The sequence below is a fragment of the Brassica napus genome, chromosome C7 (assembly GCF_020379485.1).
Source record: "Brassica napus cultivar Da-Ae chromosome C7, Da-Ae, whole genome shotgun sequence".
NCBI classification, from domain to species: Eukaryota; Viridiplantae; Streptophyta; class Magnoliopsida; order Brassicales; family Brassicaceae; genus Brassica; species Brassica napus.
This window is the reverse complement of record NC_063450.1, coordinates 21703292-21719410: the sequence shown is the minus strand read 5'-3', so window position 1 is coordinate 21719410 and position 16119 is coordinate 21703292. Positions and strand designations below refer to the sequence as shown.

The 16119-nt window shown below is 35.9% G+C and overlaps 2 protein-coding genes across 2 annotated transcripts; both read left to right on the top strand.

Annotated features, from left to right (window-relative positions):
• LOC125590488 lies at nucleotides 1–537 on the top strand. The gene has a single exon (XM_048764070.1). The coding sequence runs from the start codon at nucleotides 1–3 to the stop codon at nucleotides 535–537; it is 537 nt and encodes a 178-aa protein (XP_048620027.1).
• Nucleotides 538–4247: 3710 nt separating this feature from the next.
• LOC106396549 (receptor-like protein kinase HSL1) lies at nucleotides 4248–7796 on the top strand. Its single transcript, XM_013836966.3, has 2 exons — nucleotides 4248–7022; nucleotides 7214–7796. Exons 1-2 carry the CDS (start codon nucleotides 4430–4432, stop codon nucleotides 7615–7617), a joined length of 2997 nt encoding a protein of 998 aa, XP_013692420.1. The 5' UTR covers nucleotides 4248–4429; the 3' UTR covers nucleotides 7618–7796.
• Nucleotides 7797–16119: the final 8323 nt, after the last annotated feature.

The following is a 16119-nucleotide window of genomic DNA, read 5'->3' as shown; positions in this document are numbered from 1 at the left end:
ATGATTATGCGACACCATCTCTGTGAGGACCTAAGAGACGAGTTGGGATATGTTAATGATCCTCATAATCTCTGGTCATTTTTGAATTCTAGATTCTGTGAGCCATTGGTGCACGAATCCAAGAAAAAATGGGAAGCTCTAAGGTTCCAGGATTATGAATCCGTGGACAATTATCACTCTGATCTTATGAGAATCACCTATAGTCTTAGACTATGTGGTGAATTGGTAACAAACGAGGATTTGTTAAACAAAACTCGTGACACATTCCATTCAGAGGAAGTGTTGTTATCACATCAGGCCAAAGGTTTCACCACCTATTATGACATGTTCTCATATTTATTAGACATTGAGCAAAAGAAGCAGAAAAGGATGGATAACATCAGACGGTTTAATGACATCATGGAGATATATTATGAAGTACTAGACAGTGGGATGAAAATCCCTGAAGCTAATAAAGCAACATTTGATAAGAAGAGATCTGAGGAGGATTCCGAGTGGACACTCATGGACCATGAGGTCGGATTATACATTGAATAATTTTCCGACATTCTGATTTTATGTTTTCATATCTGATTTGATTTATTTGTTATTCATTTATGTTATTGAAATAATAAAAAAAAAATTTTGTTTTTATATATTATCTTGCTTGGTCTTGCTTGATGATTCTTGATTAAATAACAAATAAAACCTTAATAAAAGGATAATCAGTCCACTGATAGTTGATTTCATGCATGGTTTAACTTTACCTTGATTGTATAGGTTTAACTTTACCATCCTGCAATCACATAAAATCAATTGTTGGGTGTAGACTAATGAGTCAGTTCACTGATAGATTGATTTCTCGCATAGATTTAACTTCATCTTGATTGTATAGGTTCAACTTTACCTTCCTACAATCACTTGAAATCAATTAATTGGTACTGACAATGGCAAAAGACACGACATTATTCAGACCCATTGAGTTATAAAGATTTATAACATTCTACATTGAACCAGTGAGCAAAGAAAATACGATTCCTTTCAGATTTTTGAAAAATCGCCTAAAAGCATTATGAATGCCTATACCCATATTTTCTACTGATTTATTCTATGCTAAGGATCAGTATGAAAGAGGCATAAAGCCATGGTAACCAGTATGGTTCACCACGAAATAAACACTTATGGCATGACCAGATTAGCCATCTTGATCCAAAACATGATGAAAAATTAATTAAGGCACAAAAGTGATCCCATAAAATCTCACAATGTGTTATAAGTACACAAAAGGGAAAATCACTAAAATAATTAAGGCTCCACTGTCCTAAGCACTACGAAATTATGAGTATGTTCATGAGGGGGAGAGAGGACTAAAACCCACAGTCCATGATCATATCATAAATTCGGATTCCATGGTTTACAACCATAATATACACGGCTGGAAAGCTTTAAAGCCCTCACTAATGGTACATCACCCACGTCCAGCCTAAAGCTTAAGGACATTATGTATATAAATATTGATTTACATCAGGCCATACATGTAAGCATAGACATTCCCACCTCTGAATGATTAAGGGTCATAAACCAGACATATACACAAACCATCTTAAGAAAATACGAATATTCCACCACATATATGTGTGCCATTTAAGATGGAACCTCAGATGAGGATTGAGAATATATATTAGATAAATAAGACTTCCTCCACGAAACTATAATGTATCTTGTGCCAAACATGGATGATTTAATCAAGTGGCCAAGAACACAGATTACAAAAGATAGTAATCTGATTATCCAACTTTGAAAGGAGAAAGTTATCAGGCTGATAAAGAGTAAAGAGTAAAAGAGAAATATAATGGTATCAACCATAGTTGTCTTGGCAAGATCCTCAGACCAAAGATTATGATCTAGACGTTCTAAAAGAATATGATCAAAAGATATAAAAGCTAGCAGAAATATATGCCAGACACACTGACCCGAAAAGAAAAAATGACTATGTCATACCAGCTTAAGCACCACGAATTAGATGTCTAAGAGACACAATCAAGTTGCTACAATGTCTATTAGAGATAGACAAATAAGTTCCAAATAATAAGGAACCTCGGAAAGTAATGAAAGGTGCTCAGAATCGTACAAATCCGAGTTCATAAGAGAAACCAGTTCAGACAGAGAAATAAGGTTGCGCAACCACACATCTAAGGTACCAGACCATGTAGTTTGGGACGCCAAACTGCAAGGTATAAAGGTCTTGGATAATAAGATCTCAAAATCTAATTAGATCATGTCTGGAACAGTATGAAACTAAAGATAAAGAGTGTTAACACCAAAGATGTATTTACATACATAAGAGCTCATAAAAGATTGTAGTACTTGGGATTTGAAGGATATAACCTGAGGATCATGAACCCACGTAGAGTACTCATAAAACCTATATAGGGACGTGGGGTGTTCAAAGAATTCAAAGTAATTATAAGACAGATGGGCGTAGTAACCATGTACATACAGAAAAGCCATCTAAGAAAGAAACCAGTGAATGGATCTTGTGAGATAAGAAATTCCGTGAGATTAAAGGACATGACCACATGGTATAGTGTGTCCATGTTCCTTCTAAATAACGTTCAAGTATAGCTTGATTACACAAGGATACTCACAAGGACCAAGGAACAATTTATAAAGAGATATGCTCCTATATGGTGGATGCTACTACAGAAAATCAAGTTTGATTTTGTCTGGATATTTACTAAAGAAATAATGGTGTAGTAAGCAGCAAATGGATCACTGGATAAAGGTATCAACGTACCATAGAAATATGAGAAAGAAATTCTCATAGAACAAGCTTTGTTCCTAAGTTGTTTATGGATTGTAATATACAGCAGCTGTAAGTAATATGAAAGACTAAGTATTTACTTAGTGCAGTCAGTCCATACAGAAAATATTATAATTCCTTGTGATCATAATAAAGACCAACTGAGAGAAAAAGGTTTAATGGTTCAAAGGTTCAATAATACAAGTTATCGATTGATTAAACAGGCTATGTTTTACATATGGAAAGTCTGTAGAAAAATCATAGCCGTGTGTGTGTGTGTATGATTAAGTCAGCACGTCTAAGTGAGAACCATAAACCAGGATAGTGACCAGAAGGATGTCTGGTCGTGGCTTAATGATTATAAGCATTGCTAAAGCAAGAAAAGATCGATAACCATGTACAAAGGACATGAGTGTATGACTGCGAATTCATTGTGTGATGAGTTTCATTGCAGCAAATAATTATTGATGGTATGACCTTAGACACTCATGATTATGAACGAATATAGACAAGGTCTATAGCTCAACATGGATCGACAAAAGAAAATAAAGAATGATTGGTTACAATGGATAAAGCCATTGGCACATACGAAGAGATATAAGTCCGAATGAACGAAAGATATGAAGTAAAGTTGTTCGTATGTGTTCTGGGTCTATGACTCAATATATATTGAATGTCCACGTTTTGGGAAAGTCATATAACCAAAGAGAATCCGTGGGACATGAAAAAAGACCTGCAAGTAAAGTTTTATTGCAGATTATAAAGTCCATCCGAGCACCGTTTGAAGCACCATCAGTTCAACCAAGACATGGAGTGATCAGCAGCAAAAATGTACATCCTGACCACATCTTAATGGAGTTCCAAAAGACATACCAACGTCCAAGACTTACAAGTTCATTCAAGGAGAATCCCGCTGATCATCTTCACCAAGTCATAGGCAACTTCAACGTTCAAGAAGACTCGGATACCAGATGGGAATGCATCTACTACAATGATGCATTCATCTGAGGGAGTTCATGTGTTGTACTCTTTTTCCTGTCCTTGGTTTCCCATTTTGCCACATTGGTTTTGGGGTTTTTCAGGAGAGGTTTTAGTGAGACAACATTAAGCATGCAACGAACCTATACCGGATGTGTCGATCAAGAGGGAGTGTTATAAACCAAATGATGATCGACCATGGACCAGCCCGTACTGCAGGCCCAATCCGGGACATGATAAAGACAACCAGAGACTATGTGTTTATCTAGTATATATTCCATGTATATCTGTAACATAGTGTTTATCCTTATCCTTATCTTGTTAGGATAAACATGACCTTATGACGGTCTAATACCTTATATATATATGGACTTTATGATCGACAGTAATGATAAAAGAAGTATTTCCCAACACTTCATCTACAACATAAACAACACAGTAATTATCATATATATATGCTGAAAACTAGACATAGATATTACTAATAATTGCAATCGAATTAATAAAAAAACTCAATGATACTAGAACCAATGATGTTGGCATTCACAATCAGTGACACGATAACTAAACCGGTCTCCCGGTCAAATCTTTTTAGACTCTCTTCTTATTACAGTGTCTCTCTTCCTTAAACTCTCTCTCATCACCGTGGCTCACACCGGCCGTCTAAGGATGTATCTTCTCTATTTCTTCCTGTTTTTTCCCGCCGTCTTCTCTCTGAACCAAGAAGGCTCTATTCTTCAGCAAGTCAAGCTCTCTCTCGACGACCCAAACTCTTCACTCTCCAACTGGAACCCCCGAGACGACTCGCCGTGTCACTGGTCCGGCGTCTCCTGCGGCGGAGCTTTCTCCTCCGTCACTTCCGTCGACCTCTCCGACGCTAACCTCGCCGGACCTTTCCCTTCCCTCATCTGCCGTCTCCCCAACTTGTCATCTCTCTCACTGTACAATAACTCCATCAACTCCACGCTCCCCCTCGACATCGGAGCTTGCAAGACTCTCAAGACTCTCGATCTCTCGCAGAACCTCCTCACCGGCGAGCTTCCCCACACACTCGCCGATCTCCCCCTCTTGACGTCGCTTGATCTAAACGGAAACAACTTCTCCGGCGACATTCCGGCGAGTTTCTCCCGGTTTGAAACGCTCGAGGTTCTTTCTCTCGTCTTCAACCTCTTAGACGGAGCCATCCCGCCGTTTCTAGGCAACATCACCTCCCTCAAGATGCTCAACTTATCCTACAACCCGTTTACTCCGGGTCGGATCCCGCCGGAGCTCGGAAACTTGACGAATCTCGAAGTCATGTGGCTCACAGAGTGCAACTTAATCGGACAGATCCCTGACTCGCTGAGTCAACTCACCAAACTCGTTGATCTGGACCTCGCGCTCAACGACCTGGTCGGTCCCATCCCTCGCTCCTTAGGCGGGTTAACGAGCGTCGTTCAGATTGAGTTATACAACAACTCGTTGACCGGTACAATTCCGCCGGAGCTCGGGAATTTGAAATCACTAAGACTTCTCGACGCGTCAATGAATCAGTTAACCGGTTCTATACCGGACGAGCTCTGCCGCGTGCCGTTGGAGAGTTTGAATCTTTACGAGAACAATCTCGAAGGCGAGCTTCCGGCGAGTATAGCTTCGTCGCCGAACTTGTACGAGCTCAGGATCTTCGGAAACCGTCTCTCCGGCGAGTTGCCAAGAGACCTCGGTCGTAACTCGCCGCTGAAATGGTTAGACTTTTCCGATAACGAATTCTCCGGCGAGTTGCCGCCGGATCTCTGTTCTAAAGGGGAGCTGGAGGAGTTGCTGATTATACACAACTCCTTCTCCGGCGCTATACCGGAGAGTCTAGGAGATTGCAGGAGCTTGACGCGTGTCCGGTTAGCGTATAACCGGTTTTCCGGTCAAGTTCCGACCGGTTTCTGGGGGTTGCCTCACGTTTACTTGCTCGAGCTCATCAACAACTCGTTCTCCGGCGAGATTGCAAAGACCATAGGAGGCGCGGCGAACCTCTCGCTGTTGATTCTGACCAACAATGAGTTCACCGGAGGGTTACCGGAGGAGATTGGTTCTTTGAACAACCTTAATCAGTTGTCGGCAAGTGGAAACAAGCTAAGTGGCTTTTTGCCTGAAAGCTTGATGAATCTTGGGGAGTTAAGTACTCTTGATCTTCAAGGAAACCGGTTCTCCGGGGAGTTATCTCCTAAAATCAAGTCATGGAAGAAGCTAAACGAGTTGAACTTAGCCGGTAACCAGTTTTCCGGTTCAATCCCTAACGAGATCGGAAGTTTATCAGTCTTGAACTATCTTGATCTCTCTGGTAACCTTTTCTCCGGGGAGATCCCGGTTTCGTTGCAGGGTTTGAAACTAAACCAGCTGAATCTTTCGAATAACCGGTTAACCGGTGACATACCGCCTTCTTTAGCTAAAGAGATGTACAAGAACAGCTTCTTAGGGAACCCTGGGCTGTGCGGGGATATAAAAGGATTGTGTGGGTACAAGGATGAAGCTAAGAGCAAAGGCTATGTATGGCTTCTCAGATCGATCTTCGTACTAGCTGCTGTGGTGTTTGTTGCGGGTTTGGTTTGGTTCTACTTCAAGTACAGCACTTTCAAGAAAGCAAGAGCTGTGGAGAGATCTAAGTGGACTGTCATGTCGTTCCACAAGCTAGGTTTCAGTGAGAACGAGATTCTTGAAAGCTTAGATGAAGACAATGTGATTGGAGCTGGATCTTCAGGTAAGGTCTACAAGGTTGTACTCACCAATGGAGAAACCGTTGCTGTTAAACGTTTATGGACAGGAGGATCAGTTAAAGAGACAGGAGGAGACAGTGATCTAGAGAAAGGCGAGAGATCTGGTCCCAAAGACGAGGCCTTTGAGGCTGAAGTAGAGACGTTGGGTAAGATAAGGCATAAGAACATTGTGAAGCTATGGTGTTGCTGCACCACAAGAGATTGCAAGCTATTGGTTTATGAGTACATGCCTAATGGTAGCTTGGGAGATTTGCTTCACAGCAGCAAAGGAGGAACGTTGGGATGGGAAACGAGGTTTAAAATTATCTTAGATGCGGCCGAGGGGCTTTCTTATCTTCACCATGATTGTGTTCCTCCGATTGTGCATAGAGATGTTAAGTCCAACAATATTTTGATCGATGGAGATTATGGTGCAAGGGTTGCTGATTTTGGAGTGGCTAAAGTCGTTGACTCGACCGGAAAAGCTCCTAAGTCCATGTCTGTGATCGCTGGTTCATGCGGTTACATTGCACCAGGTTAGTCTTAATGTGGTTATTGATTGGTAATAACTTATAACCAGTAGTAGAATTAGTACATGTTGAGAGACTTAAATGAGCATTCATTAACTTATTGAGACATGTCTCAATCATGTCTCTCACTTTTTGTTTAGTGGTTCTAAAGTTATTATGGTTTGTTTCTCTAACTTTTATTTCAAACTACTTTGCAGAATATGCATACACGCTTCGTGTGAACGAGAAGAGCGACATCTACAGTTTCGGGGTGGTGATACTTGAGATAGTGACTAGGAAACGACCCATTTCTCCAGAGCTAGGGGAGAAGGATTTGGTTAAATGGGTATGCTCGACGTTGGACCAGAAAGGTGTGGAGCATGTGATAGACCCGAAGCTAGACTCTTGTTTCAAAGAAGAGATAAGCAAGATCCTCAACATTGGGCTTCTCTGCACGAGTCCGTTGCCTATTAACCGACCCTCGATGAGACGTGTGGTCAAGATGTTGCAAGAAATTGGCGGTGTTGACGACGAAAGCCGAAACAAAACGAGAGAAGATAAGGATGGGAAGTTAACACCTTACTACAATGAAGAAGCCTCGGACCAAGGAAGTGTAGCTTGAGACATGAAAAGGAAAGTGTGTGTTTTGCTCAAAAGCTCTTAATTTTTGGTGCTTGAAGATGTTAATTTAGGGCACTGAATCAAGATTCTCCTCCCCCCTTATCTTAAGGGTTTTGGTGTAAAAGAGAGAATAAGAGTATGCAAGTTTTTTATAATATATATAAAAAGGTTTCTAAATCAGGAAGTGTGTTTCCGTCTCTACCGAAAATGCTGCCATCTTCTGGCGTTAACATGCATTTGAATAGTTTCCATATTTAGGGAAACAGATTCTAGGTTCTTGAATGGAACATGCCTCAGTCTTTAAAGCGTGGGCTCTCTCTCGTCTCTAGTGAACAGTCGGAGGCTTGTGTATGTGTGACTGTAGGTTCACATGGCTCTTGGATTCTCAAACTTTTTTCAAATTTATTCTTAACATTTTCATGTTGTGCTATTTCCTTTACTTATTTTCTTTACATATCTTCGTATGGGTGGGCACTTTACCCGATATCCGAAGCCGCACCCGAACCCGATCTGAAAATTCCGAACCAAAATCTTAACCGAAGTAGCAAAATATCCGAACGGGTATTGAATTAGGAGAGATTGGATATCCGAACCCGAACGGGTAATATATGACCTCGAATGGATATCCAAAGATAACCGAACATATGTATAATTAACCATATATTTCTAGTTTACATCTCTCATTTTATATAAAATATTTATATTAATACTACACATAGTTTAAGTTCATATGATATACATAGAATTACGGAGAAAATGATTTGCTACTCACTTAAAATACATGTTAAACTTTTTATAAGAATTTACAAAAAGTTACATCCAAAATTTAAAAACAATAATTAAATTAATGTCTTTTTTAGTTTCAAAATGTTATATCCAAATCTATTAACCATTCAATCTATTAAAAATAAAAAAAAATAGTTAAGTGAAAGTTATATTTTTAAATATAATAAATTTGAAAAATGAAAAAATTAATTTTTTTTTTTCAAAATCTAAATATCCGAACCTGATCTGAAATAACCGAACCCGAACTAAAAATATCCGAAGTACAAAAATATCCAAACGTGTTCTATACCTCTAAACCGAAATACCCGAAAATCCAAAATACCCGAACGGGTACCCGAACGCCTACCCCTATATGCTGGTATCATCAGATATAACAAGATTTGGAACGTGAGATTAGACTCTTTTTTTTTTGCAAACTGCAGGAGGTTAGACTTCATATCAACTTTCCTGCGAAATGGTCTCTTCTTCTGATACTTTTGGAAATCTGATTGATTTTTTGTCAACTAATCAGTATTAAAAAAACACCTTAAGATACAAAACACACAAATGACATACAAACAACGTATAGTTTACTAATCTCTTCTCAAAAAATATAAATAGTAGCAAACCCCCTTGACCAACAGATTAATGTTGGAGACTTGAAGAGTTGAAGTTCAAAAACTATTTTTCAGTCTCTTATAAAGTATTTAAGACAGCTAAATCAAAAGGTGGTCGTTGGGGAACGCTTAACTTCCTAACCGCAATTGTGATCTTAATAGTGACCTTACAAGGTTATACTAACTTCTACGTTGAGTACAAAACAAAACAAGAACATTGATATCTCACCAGTCACCATTACATGTGTTTATTTTATTTAAGTGGAGAATTAACTAACGCAGGTCATTTTAAGCTACATAAATAGGTAAGTAAATATTCTAAAAATTAGCATTGCTGGATGAGGAAACTAGAAGTGGGCCCAGTACGCATTGAAGCCCACATTGGTAGAGAGTACCATTCAGTAGGGACATTGACACCTCATCTCCATCTTTGCCTTGCCTCCGTCTCGTTCTCTTCGCTTTCTAAATAATTTCTCATTTTTGTTTTCTTTCTCTCCCTTTTGCATTTTCTTTTTGTTACTTTTCAACATGTTGCACAATGAAATGCAACAGAGATTCTACATAATTTTTGTTTTTTTCTATAAATATTTTCATCACTCTTCCCTTTTATCTTTGTGATTTTTTTTTTAATTTTTATTAAAGGTCCAAATGGTGACATAAAAAATTAAAAAGAATAATCAATTTCTACTCATTCTTTAAAAATTATACCATTTATGGAGAATTTTTGATGCGTTTAGTTTCTTGTCATTCTTTGAATTTCAGAGAACTATAGAAGAAAAATATTATTTATCAAAATTGATATAGAACAAAAAAAAAAATATTCATTTTTTTTGTTCTTATTTATTCTTTTCCTATTCCTATTTTAAAGTTCACCGGTCAGAGCCTAAGATGCAACTGAGCAAGCAAATTCTTAAAACCAAAACTAAGCAACTTCTCTCGGTTCATGCTAATGATTTTGGTAGGTAATCCGACTAAGAAAAGAAAGAGAATATAGTTCGTGGAAATTTTAAATACTACTAATTTATAAAAACGAATAATATTTTCTTTTTGAACAAGAGGAAAGCATAGTAGGGACTTGAGTTCAATGGATAAGGAGGTCAGGACTGTGAAATAATGGCAGACACATGCGTTATTGAGTATGATGACCCACGGGCACACGGTACACACACACCTTGGGCCATGTGGCTTTTAAATGGGCATATTGGACCCACATGTTTAATTTCTTCACATTTTGACAAATCTTATACATGGACAATATCTCGGAAAAGCCCATCAAAATAGGAAAACCCAAAGACGATTTGGTATATTATTTTGGGAATTTAATGAAACAAACCCAGTTGTCCAAAAAAAAATGAAACAAACCCTGACTATTAAATATTGAGTTTTTAATTCCTCAAGTATTTTCAATCGGAAAATTAAATATTCAAATATTATATGCGCATATTTATTTCCCAATTAATCATTGACTGCGCAAAATCATGATTAGAATATTCTACCGTTAAAAAGTTGACGGAAACCGTTATTTTCCGTTCATCAGTTAACAGTTGACTATTTTGTTCCCAATTTTGCGCAGTCAACTATTAGTTGAGGAATAAATATGCGCAAGCAATACTTGAGTATTAAAACTGCCGATTTCAAATACTTCGGGAATTAAATGCCCATTTTCCCAACAAACCCTCGACTATAAACCCATCCATATTAAAACCCTCAAATATTTTATACCCGACTGGTTTCCCGCTACCATCCGCAAATGCAGCTTTTGCGGTTGGTAGCGGTTGTTGGGGTTTTGCAACAATCGCTCAAATCATTCCAAACCGTTTCAGACCGTTCTAAACTTCATAAATTCAAAAGCTGGTTCTAACTAGCGTTTGCGGTTGCGGATGATTGCGGAAAGATAAAAAAAAATTCTTTAAAAAAAAAAAATAGAAATATAAATACAAAATTAAAAATATTCAATAAAAATTTTAAATTGAAATTATAAAAATACTAAAATACTAAAAAAATATAAATACAAAAATAAAAAATTTCTTGTTATTTTTTTGGAGAATCTTGAAAAACGTCGTTTTGTCACAAAAAAAAAAATCTTTCTTATGACTGGGAGAGAAGAGACTGGACACCATCCTAGCAAAGATGCTACTTCAGCGTACGATTTATTACGTGTGGAGGGAAAGGAATGCTAGACGCCATCACCAGACATGGACGTCTACGATCAAATGCGAAGACTGGTCGACAAGGCTATGAGGAACATGATCGTTTCGTTGCGGTACAAACCGGATCACAAATATAGAGGGCTACTTCAGAGATGGTTTCAGCTCACCATTTAGCTTATATCATTATTTTCACTATTTCTACTACACCACAGAGAGTTCATTTTTTAGAGTCTCTTGAGCTTATGTACGTAACATTCTTTTGACAAATTAATAAATTTTAAATTTCATCAAAAAAAAAATCTTTCTTATATTCCGACGGAGGCCATTGAGGGATTAAACGTTTTAACGATGGAAGTTAAATTTAATAACATATTTTAGTTGAAGAATTATTTAATTATAAACATAGTGGAGGGTTTAAATATGGATGAGCTTGAGGGGTTTGTTTCATTAAATTCCTATTATTTTAGAGTTCTTCACCATCTTTCTTGAAATAAATCTCTTTAATTGTACACTACACGAAAAAGTATTAAAGAATGTTTTACGACATGCGCGCAAAGTGTGAACAATGCATCTATGGTAAAAATCATACTCCCTCCGTTTTCTTATATAAATCGTTTTAGAGAAATTTTTATGTTCCAAATTATATGACGTTTTCAGTTTTCTATATAAAATTTATTAACATTATATGACCAATGATAATATAACTTCTATTTTATTATTGGTTGATTTGTGGTTAGGTAAATAATTAATAATGTTTTTATTTAGAAAATATAAAAAATTAATGATTTCTTAATCTATGTGCACAATTCTAAAACGACTTATATTAAAAAACAGAGGGAGTATAAACTAATAATCTTGGAACTATAATAATTTATTAATTTATAGAATTATTATCTTACAAAAGTTTTTCTTTTTATTTTTTTTTCTATTTTCGAGTATAATTTTTTAAAAATAAAAATATATTTGCTTTAACCGTACATACGTTAACTAAATTTAGGAATTCATATTATTTTTATTATATTATTTATTGTACATATTGTTTTTATTATATTATTTAGTGTATATGAATTTTTTTTTGTAGAAGTTACATGTGATTTTTAATATAATTTTACTAAATATTATCAAATATATTAAAATGTTAAAGAAAAATAGAAATGAATTTTATTTTGGATATAAATAAATAATACAATATTTTTTGTACTCATATAAACTATATATATATATATGTAAATTATTAATTTATAATTTTAGTGGGACCACACATCTACTTAAGATTTTTAAATAATATTATCTTATTATTTTGTTGATTTAGGTCATATTTTGAATATCGTCATGATCTAAGAAATTCAAAGAACTTCTACATAAACGTGTAAAGCTTTTCAAATGTGAACAAAGTACCAAAAAGTGAGTTTTCAAAATAAAATTTTATATGTCCCTGATCCAGAAAATCTTAAAAACAATATATTTAGTGGTATAAAATAGATTAACTAATATAATATAAGATCGTAGTTTGAAATGTCTTTCCACTAATGCTGGAAATAGTCTAATTTTTTCTTTGAAACTTAAATAGTCAATTTTTATGTTACTATTATGTAAATTACATGGATTGAAGCCAAAATTTAAACTGGCCGAATAACATCAATTTTGTTTTCACCAGGAATCCAAGGCAGAATAGACATATTTATATCTAGGGATGGGCATGAATCAGATATCCGGGTTTTTGGTTTTTGGAGGTATTCGTGATCCGATCCGTTCATCTGAATAATCAATTATCCGATCCGATTCGATCCGTAGCCATTCAGATATTCGTTGTTCCGGATCCAATTCGATCCGCAAAAATAAATAAAAAATTTACAAATAATATAAAATAGTAAAATTTTATTACAAAAATAAAGTTAGTAAATAAAAATATTGTAAAGCTTATATGAATTATAATAATTATATAACTTGTATATATAATTTTTTAATATATGTATATATATGCATTTAACGAATCAGATCGGATATACACTTTTAAAAATGTTAGTATATATGTTTGCTTTGTTTCTTACGTATATTACATATTAGTATTTGTTTTGCTTTGTAGAGTTACAGATATTTAGATTTTTTTTTGTTTAAATAAAAACAGATAACGAATCAAATAAAAATTTACAAATAATTTGCTCAGCCCGGACCATGTTCGAGACACTAGCCACTTGATTAGTTTTCAAAACATACAATTCAATTTGGGAATAAGAGTTTGAGTATATTGTTATATACCAAATTAAATTCATAAACTCTAGATGACAAAAAAGCATAATCTCTCTCTATCATTAATAGTCGACAAGAAACATTATTCAAAACACTATTTGAGAAGTAAAATTTTCTTTTAATATTTTATGCAGTATCAATAGTAAGATGGGGGCCAAGAATTTGATTTCGGACAAAATCCTCTCAGGCCCGTTTCCCTAGGTGCGCCGTTTCGGATGGATCTCTTCCTGTCCAACTTCGTCGCTCCTCCATCCTCCCTATGAAGCAACCTTGTTCCTCCTCCATGATCCTGATGGTCACTGCTCCTCCTCCGTTGCATATCAGACCTCCTCCGGATCCGCCTCCGTACGAGTATCCTCCGCTTGAAGCTCTCTCCTCCGTCGCTCCACCGGAACCTCCAGACCCTCCAGACTCTGTCTTTCTCCTTGTTCTTCCTCGAAGCCTTGAAGCCTCCGCCAGATTCTCTGCGCCTGATTTAACCCAAATCCTGGAGTTTAAGCTTCTTTGTACAATGGTGGCGACAAATCTCAGTGGTGATGGTGCCCGTCTTGTGTTCTTTAGTGACACTGCTTTCACCTTTGTGTGTTTATCTCCTGTTATGTGCAGGTCGTGTCCTTGTTGGTGTGTGGAATGGTCTTTTCTTAGACCTTGTATCGACCTTCCCTTTTCCCCTCCTGTTACAGTCCTCCAGGTTCATCTTAGTTCTCCACTCTTTGCTAACCATTGTTCTGTTGAATGGGTTGGTATGCTAGTCGATTGGATGACACTGGTTTTGTGGCTACTGATTTTAAATGATGTTGTGCTGATGGACTTTGTTTCCTTCGGCTCTAACCTTGTGCCGTTGAGTGGCTTTTATATCGTCTCAGTGCGATCCCTTACTGTTGTATGCAGTTCTCTCATTGTATTCAGTCTGGCTTTTGGTGTTGTGTTGTTGTGTTTCTCTTTTTGGTGGCAGTTAGAAGAGAAACCCAATGGTGTATTTCTTCCAGTGAATACGGTGTTAACGGGTTTTGATTTCCCGGTTGGTTCCTGTCTGGACCACTCTCATCTCCCAATATTTCCTCTTGTATGGAGTGAATTGGATGTCCAAGTGTTGCTGGTATTGCAAGGATCTTCCTCGCAACTAATGCACGTCTCTGCTTTTGGTGCAGTGTTTGTGACCTTTGGGGTTACATTAGATGTGATTGTTCAAGAAATTTATGAAATTGTTGTCAAGCGATTTTTATGGTTTCTTTCTGTCATTTGCATCTTCTTTCTATCATATGTTTTACCAGTCTTTTTTGTTTGGCTTCTTATAGCTTTGTTCTATCCTCCTTTAATGGAGTGTAAACTGTAAACTCTTCTAATTTAAATGCAAGTTTGGTTTGATAAAAAAAAAAAAAATTGTAAGATGGGTTGTTTAATTTGTAGTGCTAGTTTGGGGTTTTTGGATTTTATATATGTAGACATATTACTTAATCATAACTTTATACGCTGAACGAAAAGACATTATTTGAGAAGCCTATAATAATTTTGAAAGCTTACTGAGAAAGCTTATTAATGTTCTCTTCGGTTTAGTTTCTTACGAACGAAGCTTCGCATCTCCAACGACGGTCATGTGTACGACCGACTATTTGTACAAACAAATAGAATTGTGAACAGACTTTTTTCTTTCTATATTTTACTCCGTGAAACATCTTTAATCGATGATATGTAACCATTCGAAAGATTTATAGATCTTCTTACAATTTTATCTAAGTAAGAAATTCATACAACTAGAATGAATATAGCATCATATATATATACACAAAAAAAAAAATATATATATATATATATACACACTATTCGAAAGATTTATAGATCTTGTTACAATTTTATTTGAAGTAAGAAATTCATACAACAAGAATGAATATAATATATTTATATAACTTTTGGTGAGGAATCTGCTGTCAAGGAGCAAATAAATGAGAATTTTGGGTATAGGTAACTTGCTAAACACGAGAGTTTGTTCTGTGCTTGAAGATATGGTCTTATTTGTGCTACAACAAGTAGGTACAACACATATAATATATATATAAGTCATATACTATAGTCATTTCTTCAAAAAGAGAATTATGTATAGTCTAGGATCCAACATTTTCTTTAAACTATATATTATTCTATAAATGTTGGAGGATCATTATAGGGCTTATTTGCCAAATAACCAAAAAAGAGAGGTATGTAGTGAGAAGTTAGAGAGAGATAGGAAGAGAAATGAGAAGAAAGAGTGTGTTTTTGGTTAGATAATGTATTTGTGTTTTTTGTATGGTTATAGGGGCAAATTTTCCATTATAAATATCTTTGTGAATACAGAATTATTAGAAAAAGAAAAAAAGTTTCAATAACGACACTCCATCTCGTCACCTTTCTTGTTTGTGAAGATAATACTCTTTTAGTCATATACAAACTGCAATATCCTGATTGAAATTAATATTTTCTTGTACATGGGTTTTTTTTCCTACTTATAGTTGGGTGCGATTTTTAATTATGTTTACATGAATCTGACTACTAAGTTGAGCTGTGGAACTAGAAACCAGAAAAGGAAAAAAAAATGATCAAGAATAGTCATAATCAAAATTTAGAAAACATCATTCAGTAATTATGTCACAAATGTATTTACATACACCAATAATTAACGTGACGTCCAAGCAACCCCTCAAATATTATTTTAAAACCATTCTAATTTAATTTATATAATTTTAT

Excerpts from the sequence above, each read along its gene's own strand:
- LOC125590488 (XM_048764070.1), top strand. The coding sequence starts at position 1 with ATGATTATGCGACACCATCTCTGTGAGGACCTAAGAGACGAGTTGGGA.
- LOC106396549 (XM_013836966.3), top strand. The coding sequence starts at position 4,430 with ATGTATCTTCTCTATTTCTTCCTGTTTTTTCCCGCCGTCTTCTCTCTG. Across the intron at positions 7,023-7,213 it reads ATGCGGTTACATTGCACCAG|AATATGCATACACGCTTCGT; the intron begins GTTAGTCTTAAT and ends ACTACTTTGCAG.